The following is a 19103-nucleotide window of genomic DNA, read 5'->3' as shown; positions in this document are numbered from 1 at the left end:
AAGGTTACTGCCCGGTTTTCCTTGGAACTCTTCAAGACATCACTATAAAATGTGGTGCCCAACGTGGGGCGCCACATTTTACAGTGGTGTGTCGTTCTTTTCTAAGGAACTGCCCGGTTTTAAATACACCATTTTTAATCTTCACAAACACATCTACACTTCAAAATTCACAAACACTTTATACTACAGACACACATAGAAAATTAGGTTAAGAAATAGTAAGGTGGAAGGATTGCACGGTTCCCAGAATAAAGCATTCGGCGTTAGCGCAGGGGTTGCGCAAGGGGAAAAAGTCAACCTCAGGGTGCAGGTCTGCCGTTCAACTGGTTGCCTTCTGCAAAACGCCACAAGGGGGCGCTCTCTGCTCAAGGGGGAAAAGAGGTGCTACAATTTTTTTCCGACTTTTTTTCTATTTGCAGAGCAAGATGCATGAGAACTTCTAGTGTAATTCGTAATACGAACAAATACTAAATCTTGCTTTGGTTATTCCTAATTAACTAAATTAATAACTATATAATTATTCTTATTATGTTTGTTACAATGACAGGCCTTTATCTAACAAATGTCGATATTATCTGGTAAATATCAACCTCCTCAAAGTCACATTATGTCCGAAATATTTGCTAAATATCATTATTTCCCATTTACATCAGTGAATGTTGGCACTTAGCATCGTGCGTGCTGACTAAAAATATTTTTGTTACTTTAAAATAAAACTGCAGCTTTTTAAATTATATTTTATAAATAAAACACAGTACGATATGGTACTTATCCGTTAGGCAAGCGCAAGCGAAAAATCGCCAAATATTGTAGAATCCCGCCAAATTTCTTACGCCAAATTCGCGTTTGGGTCACAATCCGTTCGCTGGGCGTAAGCGAAAAATCGCCAAATAATGTAGAATCCCGCCAAATTCTCGTTTGGTTCACAATAATGGGCGACATTTGCTCCCGGCTAACAGAAAAGTACCGATGATATATATTAAAATAGGCGGAAACTTAAATATCAGCTCACGTAAATAAAAATATGAACCTAAAACGAATAATGCGATCTGAATTAGAACAATAAAATAATACCAATGATAAACTTACACAAAAATTATATAATTAACTTTATACAATATTATTTATTGCAATAATTTGGACCGTTATGGAGGCCACTCTGACTGTCGATTTCTAGTTCCATCTCTCACCTTAGAGTTTATCTATGCTTGTCGACATAGATCGATTGTTCGAATATATAACAATATGACTAAATATTTGGTCTTCCACCGATCTATTTGATAATTGTCGACATTTATCGGAGAATGCTAGCATTCTCTAATTTTGACCTTTCACAATAACATATACATAAACAACGGTAGTAGTCACCGCAAATCTTTCTCGTAATTTCTCTAATAAAGATGGTATTCCACAGAACGCCTTGTATAGCAGTAATTTACAATCATTACGAAATATTAGCGGTTGGCATGAATTTAGCATTTTTACTGAATCTATCATATCATTCTTGGCGAGTTATTTGGCGATTAATCCCTGGCATGAGATTAATAGCATCCGATCTAATTTCTGTTTTAGACGCCAATCGATTGAAAACAAGATTTTACACAAATTACACTTGAAGTCACATAATCAAATACCAAATTTGGTATATTTAAGTCATTGCTTCTTTGATTTATCCCTCTTACATATTTTTAAAAGAACAAACCAACAGACGGATAATCAATTAATAGATTTGGCTCAAAATTTGATAAGTGTCTATACTATAGATGTTAATTGTGTGCATTGAATCTTATCTACCTAGCTCTCTTCGTTTTGTAGTTATCGTTGATGATGTCGTGTCCGCGTTACCACGGAAAGGGGGTGCAGTAGCTTCTGAGGGTAAAGTCCCATGAGCACCCGAGAGCAGAAGTCTGACTTCTAGCTCATATGAAGATGAAACTCACACATTCGCTTGCAGATGAAGAACAACCGCGCCCGAATCGGATTCGAACCCGGACGCCCAGATCACGGGGTGCTCCGCCTATGCAAGGATGCCGGCTGTAGTTATCCTGTTAAATTATATTCGAACGACTAGACAGACAGCCTTCCTCTGAATGGATTGAGATCAAACTTTGAAAGGTATCTACAAATTTGGTGAAAAATAATACCAAATTTCCAAATACCAAATTTCATCCTTCTAGACTAAAGCGTTTTTCATCATATCTGTCACAGATAGACGGATATTTTCCAAAAATGTGTGTTTCGAACTCAAAGAAGTCTAAAAAGTGGAAATTCGACAAAATCTCGAATTCGAATTTTTTGGCGATTTATTATACTTTCTCTATGCTACGTATACTAGAAAGTAAAAATCTCAATCATTCATATATATTATACACAGCATAAGAAGATGTTAACCTTCATAACCCGATGTCAATAAGAATACAACGAGAAAAATAAAAGCGGTAAAAAATAAGTAGTTCAGTAAATTGATTTTATGAATGAATATCTTATATTCATTCATAATCTAATATATCTCCATCCACTTGCTATACCATAGACACAAAATATTCGGAGGGACACAGCCTATTTCAGCTATTAAAATATATTCCAATGCAAAGCTTACATTGTTACGTTAAAGTGTTCGTAAAATGTCTCCAAAGTGACAAACTATGGTGACATTTTCCAAGTTTTTTCATTTTGGTTCTACCAAGTTTGTCATTTTCATACAGAACAATAAACTTATTTTATTGTTCAGAATTAAAACAATAAAATAATACCAATGATAAACCTGCACAAAAATTATATGATTAACTTTATACAATATTATTTATTGCAATAATAGGACAGTTATGCACGCCACTTTCTCGCTGTATCTTGTCAATTTCTCGCTTCACATTTCACTTCGGAGTTTATATGTGCTTGTCAAAACATGTACCGATAGTTAGAATATAACCAAATATCTGATCCTTCACCGCTCAATTTGATACCTGTATGCATTTACCAACTAGTACTAGTATTCTGTAAGTTCAATCTTTCACAATAACCTATGCATAAAAAATCTGAATCATTCAAGTGTGTGTGTGTGTGTGTGTGTGTGTGTGTGTGTGTGTGTGTGTGTGTGTGTGTGTGTGTGTGTGTGTGTGTGTGTGTGTGTGTGTGTGTGTGTGTGTGTGTGTGTGTGTGTGTGTGTGTGTGTGTGTGTGTGTGTGTGTGTGTGTGTGTGTGTGTGTTAACTTAGCTTAACTTTTTGTTAATTATAACTTTAAAATTTTAGAGAAAAATGAAAGTGGTAAAAAATGAAATAATTCAATAAACTGATTTCATGAACGAATATATTCTAAGCGAACATATCTTCAACCATTTACAAATCCACACATCCAAAATTTTCGAAGGGACATAGCCTACTTCAGCTATTAAAATATATTCCAAAGTAAAGCTTATATTGTTACCTTAAAATCTTGAGAAACTGTCTCTAAAGTGACAAACTCCATAAAAATCTATCAGAATTTCCTGTCTTAAACATCGCAAGTCACATGGAGCAAATTCATTTACTAAAATCACAGAGAAGTCAAACAAACTTGTGCTGAGAGTTTCCTTAAGCCTTGTTTATGTAGCCGCACAATGCAAACAGACGGGGGACACGTAGCTGAAATATTGTTCTATGTGACCGCAGAAATTCCGCGACCAATGCTGTCGAAATAGATTTTAAGCTAAGACTTGGAAATAAACCAATCGCTACGAATCAAGTGAACGCTCGTTTTAGCGGCTTGGCCATAAATGTATTAGAAGTGACTTGATATAGTAGATATTCATTCAGACTCGATTGGCAGGGTTTTTTTTGCCATGTTTTGATCTGAAAGAGATATTTCATTCTATTGTTTGAGGATCTGAAAATAACTAAAGAACGGATAAGACTGAAAAGTTTCGAATTTTGATTGTTTTCCAAGGATCATCTCAGTTATTATTTATTTGATTTCAGTTATTATTAGTTTGAATTTAGACATTTAAAAAAAGATTAATAAAGGTTAATTTTTAAGATTTAGAGAATTCTTTTATTCCTGCTTTGAATATTGGGATTTAATTTCTTTGAATTAGCCACTGTACAATAGTACAATAATCATTCTGGGAAAAAAAGTAGTAATAAAGCATGATGTTAATATTATTACGTGATAATCTTTTGCTTTCAATTCATCTGTTTTTATATTATCTTTAAAAGTTTACTTTTTTTATCGTAATAATAACGTTCACTTAAAAAAATTGCATTTATGGTTGCAAATCACTTGTGTATAAACGCAGTAAAGAGCACGATGAAAATAATCAATGTAAAATATACTTAAGAATATTTTTAATTTATTCAAATTAAAGAAAATTGTAAAGAAATAAAACTTTTATTATTTTATATTATTTTTAATACTTTATTTTTTTAATTATTTTTATGTGTCCCCTTTTTTATATATTTATTAATTTTAATAAAGATATAAAGATTTCGATGAAATTCTATAATATGCTCCGCGATTATTGAGAAAAGGTTAATAATTGGTATAAAAATATTTTTTCCAAGTGTTTCTTATTTGAAATAAAAAGTAATATTTCGATAAAGTAATATTTTGAAAAAAATATTACTTTACTGAAATATAAATTTACTTTTTGAAAAAAAAAAAACATTATAAAAAGTAATATTGTGAATAAAAGTAATATTTCGTTAATATTTCGATTAATTTTTAATAAAAATTCTCATCATAATTTTGAAACCTTTTTTTATTATAAAAACCTACTACTCAAGAAGTAACTATTTAACGAATGTAGTAATTCTAGATATAATAGTCTGCCTTTGCAGAGGTTTTGTATAAACATATCGCGATCAACAGATTGTACACGAGCTTTTTATTTAATTTGTTTCATTACATTTTGATATTAATGTTACTACAAATGTTATATGAAACATTTGCAAACAAGTTCATATATTTTTAAAACGAAACGAATTATTATTATATATTACTCTTTAATAGCATTATATAATTCAAAACTGTATTAATGAAGTATAAACACATTAGCCCACGAAAATGGAAGGATGCAACAAGAAAATATGATAGACTGAATTCCAAGCCGCCAAAATCACGGAATATGCAATTGGAGAAGATTCTATGGACAATTCAAAAGGAAACGATCCGTCTAAAAACTGATATAACATTTTAAATACAAACAAAATCATTGATGAAATAGATCTCTTTAGAAAATAACCGATCCTAAGATCCAGCTAATATTATTTTAATTAATTTTTTTAAACCTTTATCCTTTTTTTTTTCCAGATGTATGTGAACTTCCAGAAGTATGATTTGAAACATCCGAACAACTGCGATGAGAATTTCATCGACGTATACGAGGAGACTTTGAGTGACGACACGCGGATGGCGCAGTTCTGTGGGACGGCCACCGAGCCTCAGAAGTCGGACGGCAACCTCGTCTACGTCCGGTACTTCGCGGTGGAGGACGCTATAAAGGACGGCAAGTTCGAAATAGTATACACTGCCTTCAGAGAATCAGGTACAGTAGCGAAATGAAAGGCGTTTTGATCATTCACTTTGTGCATATCATTTTTAGAGTAGGAAAAATTAAATAATGGATACAAAAATTAAATTATCAGATATAAAAAGAATAATAATAATCTCGCAGTCATCCGGTAATTCATTAATACGGCCTTTTGTATTTTCAAATAAATAGTTTCCATTTCGACTGGCTTTTGCAATTATTATCAACAAATCTCAAGGAGCTTATTTTAACTCTCCTGACGCGACAAGAGAATTTAATTCATCGTATCTTCCACAATCTGCGCATGCATTTTGGTTTCATTCCTTTCGGTAGATTTAGATACAGATGCCTCCAAATATGAAGAGTTACTTTATGAACATTTTGTATTCACCTTCTTTTTAATAACATTTTAGGAATAGAAATGTTACAGCGATGTTAAGGCCAAAAATATTAAAATACACTTTTTCAACTTTAAATGTCGAATGAATAATTCTGTATAATGCAGTAAATATGAAAAATACCCTGTAGTCCTCTAAATAGCTCAAAAGAAAAAATAATGTAAATATGTCGCTAATGTGATGTCCTTGTAATCTATTAGCATAGTTTTTGCAATTCCTCAATCGGCATTTACAATGCCTCCTTCTTTAAATCTTCATTTTGTGATTACAGAAAAAAGAACAATCAAATTGCCACAATTAATAAAATAAATTTACCAATAAAAGTAAAGCCAAACAGGACAATTTAAATAATGATCAAAATTTTGAAGTTCTGTAAAAGACACTGAATGTATCTGAAGAAGGAGGACTATAAAATGAGACTTTCCTAACAATAACAACCATGCTTTGTTTTTCTATCGATGATAATACAACTCCACAAAGTAGAATCTATATTATTCAAACTTTCAATTTATATTATTCAACCGTGCCTGAATTGGCCGAAGGTGAATATCCATTCAGACCGTCACCATCTTTTATTATCATTAACAACTTGAATGTTAAAAAAAAATTATCATGCTAAACTGTCATTATTTGCTTCTTCTTTGTTAAATTCTCGAGGCCGCGGTGGCCTGGTGGTAAGGTCTCGGCTTGTGAGCCGTAGGGTTTCAGGTTCGAGATCCGATTCCACCGAAGAACCGTCGTGTAAGGGGGTCTGTTGCACGTTAAATCCGTCATGCCAAACGTCTTCCCGCTGGTGTGATGTGGAGAGGGGGCTGCCAGCTCAAGTGTCGTTCTCGTCATCTGACCGCGGTTCAAAATTACGAGGTCTGTCCCAAAAATAGCCCTAGTGTTACTTTACAATGGGACGTTAATATAACTAAACTAAACTTTGTTAAATTCTCAGATATAAAATCCAATGCATAGTGTAATTCAATCTTTTTTTATTATTATTCTTTTGCAGATAAGTGCATTCCAACAGAATTCAGCTGCGATGATGGCACCTGCATCGACAAGTCTTTAAAATGCAACAAAATGTATAACTGCAAATATCGATATGATGAAGATCCTGCTTTGTGCACACCAGGTACAAATATAATTTCTACCTTTATATTGTAATAATTGGCGAAAACCTTTTCTTGGTCAATTATTTGGCTTTTTATATTTTTGTATGTTATATTTATGAATAACAACATTTTAGCGGATTGAGATGCGCGAGGATAGAACCTGGGACCTTGTGGTTCGCAGTCCAGTAACATGACAATGATACAAAAGCAATTGCTCGGGTAGCGTAGTTGTTAACTGGCTTATACGCTATTCACTACAGACTCTCCCTCCAGTGAGTCAGAGGTGAGACGAACGATACGGTTGTCGAGTGCTGTTGTATTTATTAGCTGTTGTCTAATGGGCCTGTACCCAGTTGAGTAGCGCCAAGCGTTATGGCGAGCGAGCGTGTGTGTGGTTGATGCGTGAACTGAGTTTGACGACTTTGGATTGCTGCGTCAAGTGAGTCTGACGACTTTGGTTGCGGGCAGAGGGGCCACAACAGCTGTACGAAGGTTGAAAGTTCATCGCCCGAGGTCACCAATTTAGCGATATGTGATGCGCGAGGATAGAACCTGGGATCTTGTGGTTTGCCGTCCAGTAACATGACCATGATACCAAAACAATTGTTCGAGTAGAAGAGCTGTTAACTGGCTTATATGCTATTCACCACAACATTTATCTTCAAAATACAGGATTATCAAAAGGAGATAACAGATTTAATATATTTATTTCTTATGATCAGAGACATATGATGCATCACTGGATAAAAGAAAGTTTTATTTTCTGCATTCTGGTAATACCGGTAAAGTCAGCGTTATTATTGTTTATGAGAAAATGGCACTGCCGCAAAAAGAAACGCTTTGTAAGCGGCAATATGCAAAATCTATTAGTAAAAGATATTGCATGATATTTCCATGATGTTTTTCGATAATTTTGAATGTCGTAATATATCGTGAAGATATCGGAATGTTGTTGGACATTTTGCGTTATCAGGGAGGAATGAATCCATTTTGCATTTCGTATTATATGTTCACCAAACAATAGCCACATCATAAACAGATTTATAGTTGATTCAAAAAATTCGTATAAACTGGTCGCATATGCAAAAGGAAACACCTTGGTCGTCTTCGCAGGTCAAATGAAAATTCAGAGTGTATCTGAACTGCTTTTGAACGTAATAGAAGAAATTTACAAGCAGATAAAGTAAAAAAGCTAGAAATTTTTCGACCAAAATCATGTGATGTGTTTTAAACCTATGCCTGTTGCTCCTCAAGATCTCCAATATCGAATTGTTACCCTAGGGAATTCATTAACTAAGAACAGTTACTTCACCTGTAATAAAAGTAATTGATTTCCTATTCAGTGCTTGAATTGAAAGAAATACAACCAGATATTTGCTGTTCCTTACAAATACTTTGTAAATAAATTTAAAAATACAATTAAATAAAGGAAATACTTTGCAAAAGATACAACTAGAACTCATGTTAAATGTTTTATAGAGAACTTCGAAATTCCCTTTATCTAGTGGTGTATCGAATGTGTCTCCATCTATTGTCGTTGATTAGAAATAAAAGTTTTAAATCTGTTCCGTCTTTTTGAATAATCCTGTACTAATTTAAATAGAATTTGTTATGAAATATTTAATTCAATTAAATATTGCTTTTTCTGTTAATCTATATTTTTTTTTCTGCGATGTAAAGCTTATATTTTGCATTCATATTCTAAACCATTCAGTCTTCGAATCAGTATTATGACATTTCATTGCATTAAAATAGGTAATTCGTGCCCATCTGATACATATAAAATCATTGCGTCGTTTTAATTAGGAAATATGTCATTTATTTTGCAAGAGAAAGATTTCAAAGCACAGCAGGCGACAAATCATAGGCATATTTACGTCTTCGAGTTAGCCATCAAATGAATTGAATCGATTGAAATCCCATAAATGACCGATTGCATATTTCTAACCGTTAAGTCTGTTAATTCATATACCCTGTATAGTAGCTAGATATTAAAATCCTTTCGTATCTGATATTTTTAACGTAAAATCTACTTTTGAATAAAATAAAAAATATCCTTTTATTGTCTAAAATCTTTATCATCTGCTTTTAATTAAAAATTAGAATATCATTTAAACCTGATAATTTTTAAAAACCACTGATAGAAAATTTTCTCTCTGTTATTAATATTTGCCATATTGGTTTTGTTCACAAAAACTGAAGTATAACCTTACTGGCTACTTTAACCCGCTCGTGAGCACACGAAAAAAACTGAATGACCATAACGCCGCGACAGCGACACTGGCGTTAGCTGTGGTTGAGTCTTAAGGGCCATCACCGGCCACGGTATAACCCTTCCCTTGAGAAGTACGTCCTGTTCATCGATGGAAGGAGCCAGATCCTCACCCTTTTCTGTACCCACCAGGTTAACGAGAATCAACCACCATGCTGGAAACTTCTCATCCTCAATTACGAGGTGCCCCTTGGGGGGATAAGCTGAAGCATAAGAAAGATTGTGTCATTTCGAACACTTGACTTAAGCTAAGTTTTTAGCATTATTAAATCACTATACCATGACCTATAAAAATATGTCCAAAAGACGCATTAAATAAAAGAGAAATTTAAAAAAATAGCTGTTTTCATTCAAAGTAAAAATTATTTTATTAATTTCTAATTAATTGAATATTTAATTAATTTTTGAACTTTGAAAAATTGAGGGTATTCTTTCTCGTGAAATAAGTATGTAAACTTTAATTGAATTCAACTCATTTGTTTAGGAGAAGATGTGGAATATAGCCACAATGACTTTTATTTACTTTAAGATTTGATTAATTCGATTATTCTACTTTTAACATTTATTCTCTCGAACCTAAATAGATCAAATGCATTAAACGAATATAAATGCATTTTTCTTTTCATTCAACATTCCTTTCGCCCTTTTATTCTTTCGATTTCTTGCAGCATTATGACACTCATTTCAATCTTGTTATGCTAATAATTTTACTTATTAATTCATTTATCTTACCCTATTATCCACTCGAAGAATTTTCCTTTCTATTGCGAATAATATATGAAAAAGTTTAAAAGACTTATTAACAAAAAAAAGAATTTCAGACTTTTAAATAACACATTAGGAAGCACATAATTGAATTTTATGTACATTACATAAGTCCATTGTATGATTTTCAAATTAAATTACAGAGAATTACAATTAAGAAATGCACCGATTTGAATCCCTGAACCTCTTGCTCCACTTCACGATTCATGAATAAATAATGCGTTGCTTTTATGAAAAATTTAATGGAATATTTTTCTCTAAAGACTTTCTCCAAAACTTAGAAATATTTCTTGTTTGTTAATCACTGCTTATATTTTTATTGCTTATTATTAAAGAATGTTTCTTCGATATTGCATGCATTTTTCTTATCTTAAAATAAAAAGAAATCTGAATCGATTTCAAATTAAAATCAATATAATAATGCTAATTTCTAAAACACTGTAATGAAAATGAATTCAATACATATGATTTAAATATGAAAATGTATTTATTCACTATGATACATTTTTTTGTGTGTGGAACCCCGAATAAAATTCAATAAGTTAAGCCAATATTCGCTCAAAATTAAATGTTAAAATGAATTCTTATAACCGGTAAAAACAAACTGATGATTTTCAAATTATTGTATGCATTCGATTATGTTCTTTTGTATGCATTCGATAAAATTTCATCTCAAAGCTGAATTCGTATAGTAATTATAAGCAGTAATTTGTAAACTACTTTTTTACTAAACCAATAATATTTAGAAATCAGTTACATTATCATGGAAATAAAATGAAAATACTCTTTCATTTATGTGTATATCTAATAAAGCTAATAAGTAATGCCCATATCGTTTTTAAACAATACCTGCTTTTTTGTTTCTGTTGTTTTTCCTCCTATATAAACATAAACAATTTTTGCTTTCCTTCTATTCAGTTTCTTATAAAGAAGCCTCTACGAGTCCCTGCTAATGCATACGGGTGGACCGGTACATTCTAGTATCAAAAATATTTATGCCACTCCTTAATTTCCTTCTCCTTCTCTACCACTCCTTAATTTCCTTCTCCTTCTCTACCACTCCTTAATTTCCTTTTCCTTCTCAACCACTCCTTTATTTCCCTCTCCTTCTCTACCACTCCTTAATTTCCTTCTCCTTCTCTACAACTCCTTTATTTCCTGCTACTTCTCTACCACTCCGTAACTTTTTGCCCTTGAATTCTCATAGTTACAAAGCAACTCTCGAGTGAAAATACAGCAAATTTGCTTCTAACAAGCGGGAGAATTTGCGACATGTCGCATTAAATGAATTTTGTAAACTTATTCACCCTTTTTGAGTCCCAAATAATTTACTTTTCTTCAAAAAACGATGTTAACGAAGGCATAAATCTATAAGGAAAAACTAGAAATGGGGGCTCGCATTTATTATTTTCATTAAAAGTAAAAACTAGTTTTTATAATAAATTATCAAGAGATTAGAACATGGCTAAAAAAGCTGTCTTAAAAGAAGCTCTGACAATATTAAAATTGAATTGTACCAATAATTTCTGAAAATGTTAAAAGGGAATTGTATTTATATCGTTTTCTTAAAGGGTTAAAAATCAACTGCGTCTGTAATTTTCTTAAGGGTTTAAGAACGAACTGTACCTACAATCTTCCGAAAGTGTTAATCACAAACTGACTACTCCGACCCTCCGGAAGGCACACGGAAAATCTTGAAAGACAGGACCGCTGCAACAGCAACACTGGCGGGAACTGTGATTGAGTTCTAAGGGCCATCACCGGTCATGGTAGAACCCTTCCCTAAGGAAGTATGTCTCTTCATCGATGGGGGAGGGGCCAGAGCCCAACCTTTTCGTGTACCCACAAGGGTGGCGAGGACCAACCACCATGTCAGAAGTTTTTCGTCCTCAATTACGAGGGACTTCGAAAGTGTTAAATATGAACTATATTTATCATTTTAAAAGTTTAAAAATCAACTACATCTGTAATTTTCTAAAAGTGTTAAAAATGAACTATATATATTATTTTCTTAAAGAGCTAAAAATCAATTGAAAGTGTAATTTTATAAAAGGTTCAAAAATGGACTGAGCCTACAAAGTTCCGACTTTTTTCTTCCACAGCGATGACGGCCAGCCGCATGTTAGCCTCAGAGCATATGATCACCATTTTGGTGGTGTTCTTCGCTCTGGTTCTGGCCATGTGCGCCTCCATCGTGATCACGTGCTACAACAAAGTGAAGGACCGACGCGAGAAGAAGCGCGAATATAAAATGCGCCGTTCCAAGGAGGTCTCCATGGAGGGCGAGATGGACCGCGTGCTGACCAACATGGACCCAGGGCTGGAGGCAGCTCTGGCGGCACAGGCGGCGGAGATAGGGGCAGCAAGGAGAAAGGTACCCCCGCCCAGGTGGCTGGAAGACGAAGAATCGAATGGGTGTTATGTGCCAGAGGTGAGCTCCCAGTTTTCTCTTTTCCGGAATCTTATCAAATCTATGCATACCTATGGGCTTAGGCCCTTATTTATGTTACTATTAAAACAATTTACAACATCAACATGGATGAGTGCTGAAAATAAAAATTAATAGATGTTTTTCATTTAAAATGTCTGCCTGACTTTTCTGTTTTATTTATATAATTCAGAGCATAATATTTTTATTCTTATTAAAGTAAAAGCTGTTAAAAAATTAAAGTATTTTAGTCTTTAATTATCGCTATCCACTTTTTTTGTAGCTCAATCAAAATGTAGCCTTGCCGATTGGCAACAAAATGTTTTTTTAGCCGTAAACAAAGACATGATTAAAACAAAAAGTGTTTAGTATTTTTCCCATTTTTTTATCTGAAAAGGCAAAGTAAAAAAAGTAATAATTTTTTAGAGATATTAGGAATTTAAAGGTTAATAATTTTTATTCTTCTTTATTTATTAGATTAATTTAGGATAAAAATGATTTGAAGACTCCAAATAACAAATTATGAATTTAAAAAAAAAAACCCTTATTATACATTATTACTAAAATACCTTACTTATTTATTTATTACTACCTTAAAAAATAGATTTTCAATTTTAATTAAGCTCTTTTAATCCATATTATCTCCATTAACTGACCACTTAATCCATGATACTCTAGAACTCTTATTCTTCTCATTGAAGTTAATACATTAATTGCATTAAGATTTGGATGTTTATGAAAATTCTGATAATCTGTTGCACTTTTTTATTTCATAAAACTAGAAAATAGATCAAACATGCCCAAGATCTGATTATAATGCGACGACAATAAAATTATGTTTAATCAAAAGGCCTTTCGCTTATCTTTCGCTGTCATTCACTTTGGAAATATTTACGTCATTCATTTTCTCATGTTCATATCGAAGAGCTTTAGCGATTTTGATAGTGACTTTCAATTTATAATAAATGGGCTTTTCGTATGTTCTGAGTAGATGTACTCAGTACTTAAGCAGAAATGAATCTAAAACACCAACATTCGCTATTTTGTGCACGAAAACTCTTGCTGTTATCTCTGACTTAGAGTGAATCCAATAAGAAAACAATCTTACATAACATCATTCAATGGGGGCTGGACCGCACGTAGTCTGAGTGCTCTTTATTTGATTTGTTTTTGATTATCAAAGTAGCATCTCATTTATTAAAGTTCCCTTCTTCCTTCGCAGGTGGATCTCAGTATCTTCCACAAGAGCCCGAATGGTGGACACGTGATCTGCAGGGATAGGGATAATAGCAACAGCGCGGATGGTGGCATCCACATCATTAGCAATTCCTTTCCGGATGGCATCAACCCCATGTGTAAAGAGCACGGCTGCCAACGGCGGGGGAGTTTCTCCCCACCGCTACCCCCACCTCCACCACCACCCCACGTTCGACGCACTCCTATGGAACATCACCACGACAATCTCGTCTGTCAGAAGCACAACACCTTCCGCTCGTACCTAGTGGAAGAAGAGGAGGAACCCCGGGAGGACGAGACGGCGGTTGCAAACGTGCCTTTGTCCTCGAAGTTCGACGAAGACTCCAGTCGACCCCCAAGCTTCGATAGCACGAGGTCAGCGCCGGACGTCATAGTGCACCGCTGAGACCATATCAGAAATAGCCTCTGGAGGAAACGTAACGCGTCGTTGAATATCTCTCTACTAACAAACAAATGGATTTTGTCTATCTCTCTCTTGCAAAACTAACCACTTTTTACCATTCGATAAGGTGGAAGGGTTTCGAGGCTGGAATTTAGAGGACACTGGTTTCAAGAGCCAGAAAAGTAGCATCTTTTCTTTCGACATTCACACTCAGCTACTCGTGTATGTGTGTGTGTGTGTTTGTGTGTGTTGTGACGGTGGACAATGCATTGCTGCAGCAAGCAACTGTTAAGCAGTTCGTCGAAGCTTGGGGTGGGCATTCAGCCATCCTCGGCTTACTTGGTGCATTAAACACCGCGATTAGTACAGTGAGGTTTACCAATAAAAAAAAAATGAATGCATTGATTTCGATATGCATTCGGTAGATTGTTATGGATTGTCTACAATAAGTAAAACTATTCATTTGATACATAGAAAATGGATTGTGCATACTTAACAAATTTAAAAATGGCGCTCTCTTTTTTTTTCACTTTTAGTAATTTTAAATGATTTACATAATTTTTATGTGTCACTTCTGGTAAACAGGTTTTTAAAAAACTTTTCTTCGGATTTTTGTTAGTAATTTAATACATAAAATCAATCATCGGTGGTTTAAGTAATTACTGAAAATTCGTGAGAAAAATGCAATGATTCGTATCATGCTTTTATGATAAATTTAAATTTAATTTTTAAAACACTATAAACACTTATTTGTACATTGTAACTGTCAGGAGCAAATTCATTATAAAATGGTTTTGATGTGTCAAGAAATCCTTAAAGAATTATTTCATTAAGATATTGTTAATAAATACAACTTTTACCAAATCATCGATCAATCAATTTATTATAAAAATATAAGTTAATTTCCATTCGAATAAGGTAGCTCTCTTATGTACATTATACATTTCTTAAAGTTAATTTATCTCTAAATTGCTTTTTATAAACCATCTTGCTCATGTTCCACATTCCAGGAACACTTTCAGAACAATCATATACTCTACAGAAAACAGAATATATTATTCTATTTAGATTTGTAGCATGCTATACGAATCCCAAATTACAGGTAATCTAGTTAACAGGAATAATAGATTTTTTTCCGTGGAAACATTAGCTTGCAGCTTATGGATAGCTTATATAATAAATAACTATAGCATTTTCAAATTAGGTGAAGTCTTATAGGTATCATGATAATTATTATAAAGTATTTAATTGAAAAAAAGAACGCAGGAACGTATCGCAGTGGCTAAATAATGTTTCACAACAACGACTGGTTTCCTTTTTCTGCTATTTATCAGCGATTTGCCCACCCCGGCTGAATAGCAAGATACTGCTTTTTACATTGCCAAAGATCTGAAAATGGTGCTACTATTATAACTTGGAAGAAACGACAAAACAGTGGACTAAACTAGAGCAGAAGCAGCAAGATGTCATCTAGCAATGAAATGCTTTTTTTGGACCTTTTTCCCTGTTTTTAAAAAAGAATCAAATGGATAAAAACAACAACAAGAGAAAATGGAAACTTCCCTGCTCAATTGTAATGTACATTAATGCTTTTCCGTGGTGCAAATCACCATTTTCTTTCATCGGTTCTTCTTTGTTCTCTCCTTTATTATTCCAGAACTAGCAGTCAGGCAGTGTCTTCCACACAGAGCAAAGCAAACTACAATAAAAGACTTTCTACAAGAATAACTTCATAAAATATTTCCATACAATGAAAGGAAAAAAGAAATATTCCTGAACATTTTTCTTTTCTCTTATTATTTTGTTGCTGAATCATTTGCCTTTGGTACTTATTCCTCACCTCACTCTTCATATACAGAAGAGGGTGACAAGATGAGAGAAAAAAAAATAATGTAGAATTTTTTAGCCCCGCGATCTTTAGAAAAGAAAGAAAAAAAAATAACTGAAGAGTTTAACGTGGAATCTATCTATTGAAGGTTTGTCATATTTATAGGAAATTTTACAGGTGATGCGTTCATCCTGTCAGTCAAAGTCTCATCCTTTTTGGACTGCCAGAATTCTATGTACAAAACAAGATTCATAGAGAATTAGATCATACTTTTTATATGATATTCCTAGCTTATTTCTCGATAAAATTCTTTACTATGTCTGTGTTTAAAGCTTCCCATTGACAATATTATTATGCGGGAAAGGAGGGCCACTTGAAGCAGCTATGACAGAAGCAATACAATAATATTAATTCTATCGTTTTAAAAGAAAGTTAAATAAATTAAATCCATTCGCTTTCCTCTTTTTATGTCGAGATAATTTAAATCTCAGTCTGATGTATGATTTTATTAAATCATTTTCTCCAATATGCTCATTTGCTGACAAATATTAATAAAACGAAACAATCTAATTAACACTTGTATGGGATACAATAATATGTTTAAAGACAAATACTACTGTGATCAAAAAGTATTGAGAATGATTGTAAAAACACGAGATTTCAATGTATTAAATATTAATTTAGTTTAGTCAGATTAGCATCCTATTGTGAATGAGACTGTATCTAAACCAGATCTATCCTCCTCTTCATACTTTACACCACAGCAATGGATATCCGCCTAGATTAGCTTGCAATAGCCCCTACAGACACGGAAGATGTTCCATGAAATCAAGCCTCAAAATTACAAACCTCCAATTCCAAATCCGAGACCACCACAAATGTCTTCACCATTTACTAATATCTTTAAATTATGATGAGGTTTCGCTGACGTTTTTTCTGATAATTTGGAACACATTTTAATATTTATCTTGTTGGCTTTGCAAATGTTGCATCAGTAAATTCTTTACTTTGTCGCTCTGGTATCAGTATCCTATCAGTAACTTATATATTCCCTGCCGACTTTATTGGAGCTAATATGTGGAAAACTATTCACATTATATATCTTTACTCCCTGTTGTATCACCAAGTTTGTCGTACGAAGATAGACTGCTAATGAGAGCTACCACCACCAGGAAGACTCTTCCCTCGGCATTTTGTGTTTAATTTAACAATATAGCAAAGAAAAATGAGCATTTAATTTGAACTTCTTCCCATTGATCGATTGGGTCCAAAATTTGGAAAAGACCATTTACTAAATTTCATTTATCTTTGTTCTGTTTATTGTTTTCGTGTTCGCATACACATAGGAAGAAAGGCAAGCATACTGTCTACTTGTTGACGCAAAATTTTCTCAGATCCACAATTTTGGTATTGAAATCTTGCTTGAAGATTCGCTCATCTATCTTGATGATATTTAATTGAGGTTTTCGCAGTTGCACGAAAAGGTGGTCGGCAGAAAATCAATCCAATGATGAACTCAGTCCAAAATTTAATATAAATTGACGATTTTATTTTTATTTTTTTTAAAGTCATCACTCTGCCTCGTTACATTTTTGAGAAAGTTTGTTTCACCTTCTAGTGGATTTTTTTTTTAATTCAAAGTTTAGAAATAGCTTTAAGCAAAATGATAAAAAAAATATTAAACTTTATATTCCTGACCATTTTAGGGCCTGTGATGCCATTTGTATATCTTAAATAATGTGTAGCATTTCCACTTTAAATTGGGTTGGAGGGAGCCTAGATGTTAATATGATTTGGATACAAATAAATAATGAATAATTAATAAACAAATGAAGAAAATAACATACCTCTAATAGATCTGAAAAACTAAAGCTTGAATATATCCAAAATGATGTCCCTGTTTCCAATTTTTTTTTAACGAACATAATTATTTGAGCAGAAAATGTTAATATGTAATCAGACATTTTTTTTAAATTGTAAAACCAGCAAAAAGTTTAGTTAGAAAACAAAATTAAGAAATAATTAGGAAAACATTAAAAAAATGAAGAATAAAATAATGTTTTAAAATTTAAATGATACTTGATTTTAACTTGAATAAGAGAGACTACATGATGCTTGAAAATCAAATAAAACTGCAAAAGTGAATTACCCTGTAAACACTACAAAAAAAGACTTTAAGAAACAATCAACTAATAACAGGGTAAAAATCAGTTTTTAGAAAAAAGAATAATAGGTCTGGAAAAATAAATCTGGGCCTACATTTGAAGTATTAACTAAAACCCATTAATGCGCGGAAAATCGCGGAAGGTGATTTGAACATAGATAAACTTCCAATCCGCGGAAATTGCGGGATATATAGAAAATAGACAAATTGTCAACCCGCATAAATTGCGCGCCAAACAGTAGGAGAATTAACTTTTTATCAGGTCCAACCGGACACATTTCTTATGGGTTTATTATAGCGAATTCAAATATTGAGTGAGATCGAAAGTTAAAAATAAACTCGTACTTATAAAAAAAAACTGTGGTTTAAATTAAATATTTTCAAAGGCTTTATTCCAATCATTTTCATATTAAAAATGTCTTTTTGAAAAATAGATTTAAATTCATTTTCCTTTATTTATTTCCTTCGCCAATTCAGTAAGATTTTAATTCATTTAAATTTAAGTGACTTCCAATTACATATAGAAAGTATTATATAGATTGCTGATAAAAACTAGAAAAATTTCCAAACGAGTTTTAGGAGAAAAAAATTTTTTAAATTATTTGGAAGGATCACTTCTTGCTCGTGCATATTCTAAATGAACGATTCCTATCTCTTTTTGATCACAGTAGTATATAAAAGATAAAGGACTTTCTCACTTACCTTCTATTTAAAGGAAGGATATCTAAAGGAAATTAGAAAACGATACATATAATCCTTAAAAAAATTTTAAGGATAGAAATCCTCAAAATAGGCTTAGTAGAGCAGAATATTAATAAATATTTTAGCAGCCATTTATTGACTAGCCATATGCTATTTTGAATTAAAATTAACGCTATCTTACAATACTGCGCATTTCATTTGGCTAAAATATTAGTTACTTTCTTTGATACTAATAATAAAATTATTGGAAAATAAATATTTGAAGAAAATAATTTTGCCATTTTGTTACAGTTACTTTA

At 32.8% G+C, this 19103-nt stretch overlaps 1 protein-coding gene across 1 annotated transcript in view; it reads left to right on the top strand.

The window, feature by feature from the left end:
* Window positions 1-18838, top strand: part of LOC129964135 (neuropilin and tolloid-like protein 2) — a 441435-nt gene extending 422597 nt beyond the window's left edge. Inside the window, exons 9-12 of the mRNA XM_056078827.1 lie at window positions 5286-5520; window positions 6904-7026; window positions 12146-12474; window positions 13694-18838. Coding sequence (XP_055934802.1) covers window positions 5286-5520; window positions 6904-7026; window positions 12146-12474; window positions 13694-14113 — 1107 coding nt within the window. The 3' untranslated portion in view covers window positions 14114-18838. The remainder of the gene's footprint in view (window positions 1-5285; window positions 5521-6903; window positions 7027-12145; window positions 12475-13693) is intronic.
* The last annotated feature ends 265 nt before the right edge of the window (window positions 18839-19103 follow it).

The sequence above is a fragment of the Argiope bruennichi genome, chromosome 3 (assembly GCF_947563725.1).
Source record: "Argiope bruennichi chromosome 3, qqArgBrue1.1, whole genome shotgun sequence".
Lineage (NCBI taxonomy): Eukaryota > Metazoa > Arthropoda > Arachnida > Araneae > Araneidae > Argiope > Argiope bruennichi.
Note: the sequence above shows the minus strand (reverse complement) of the source record. Positions and strands in the feature narration are given on the sequence as shown.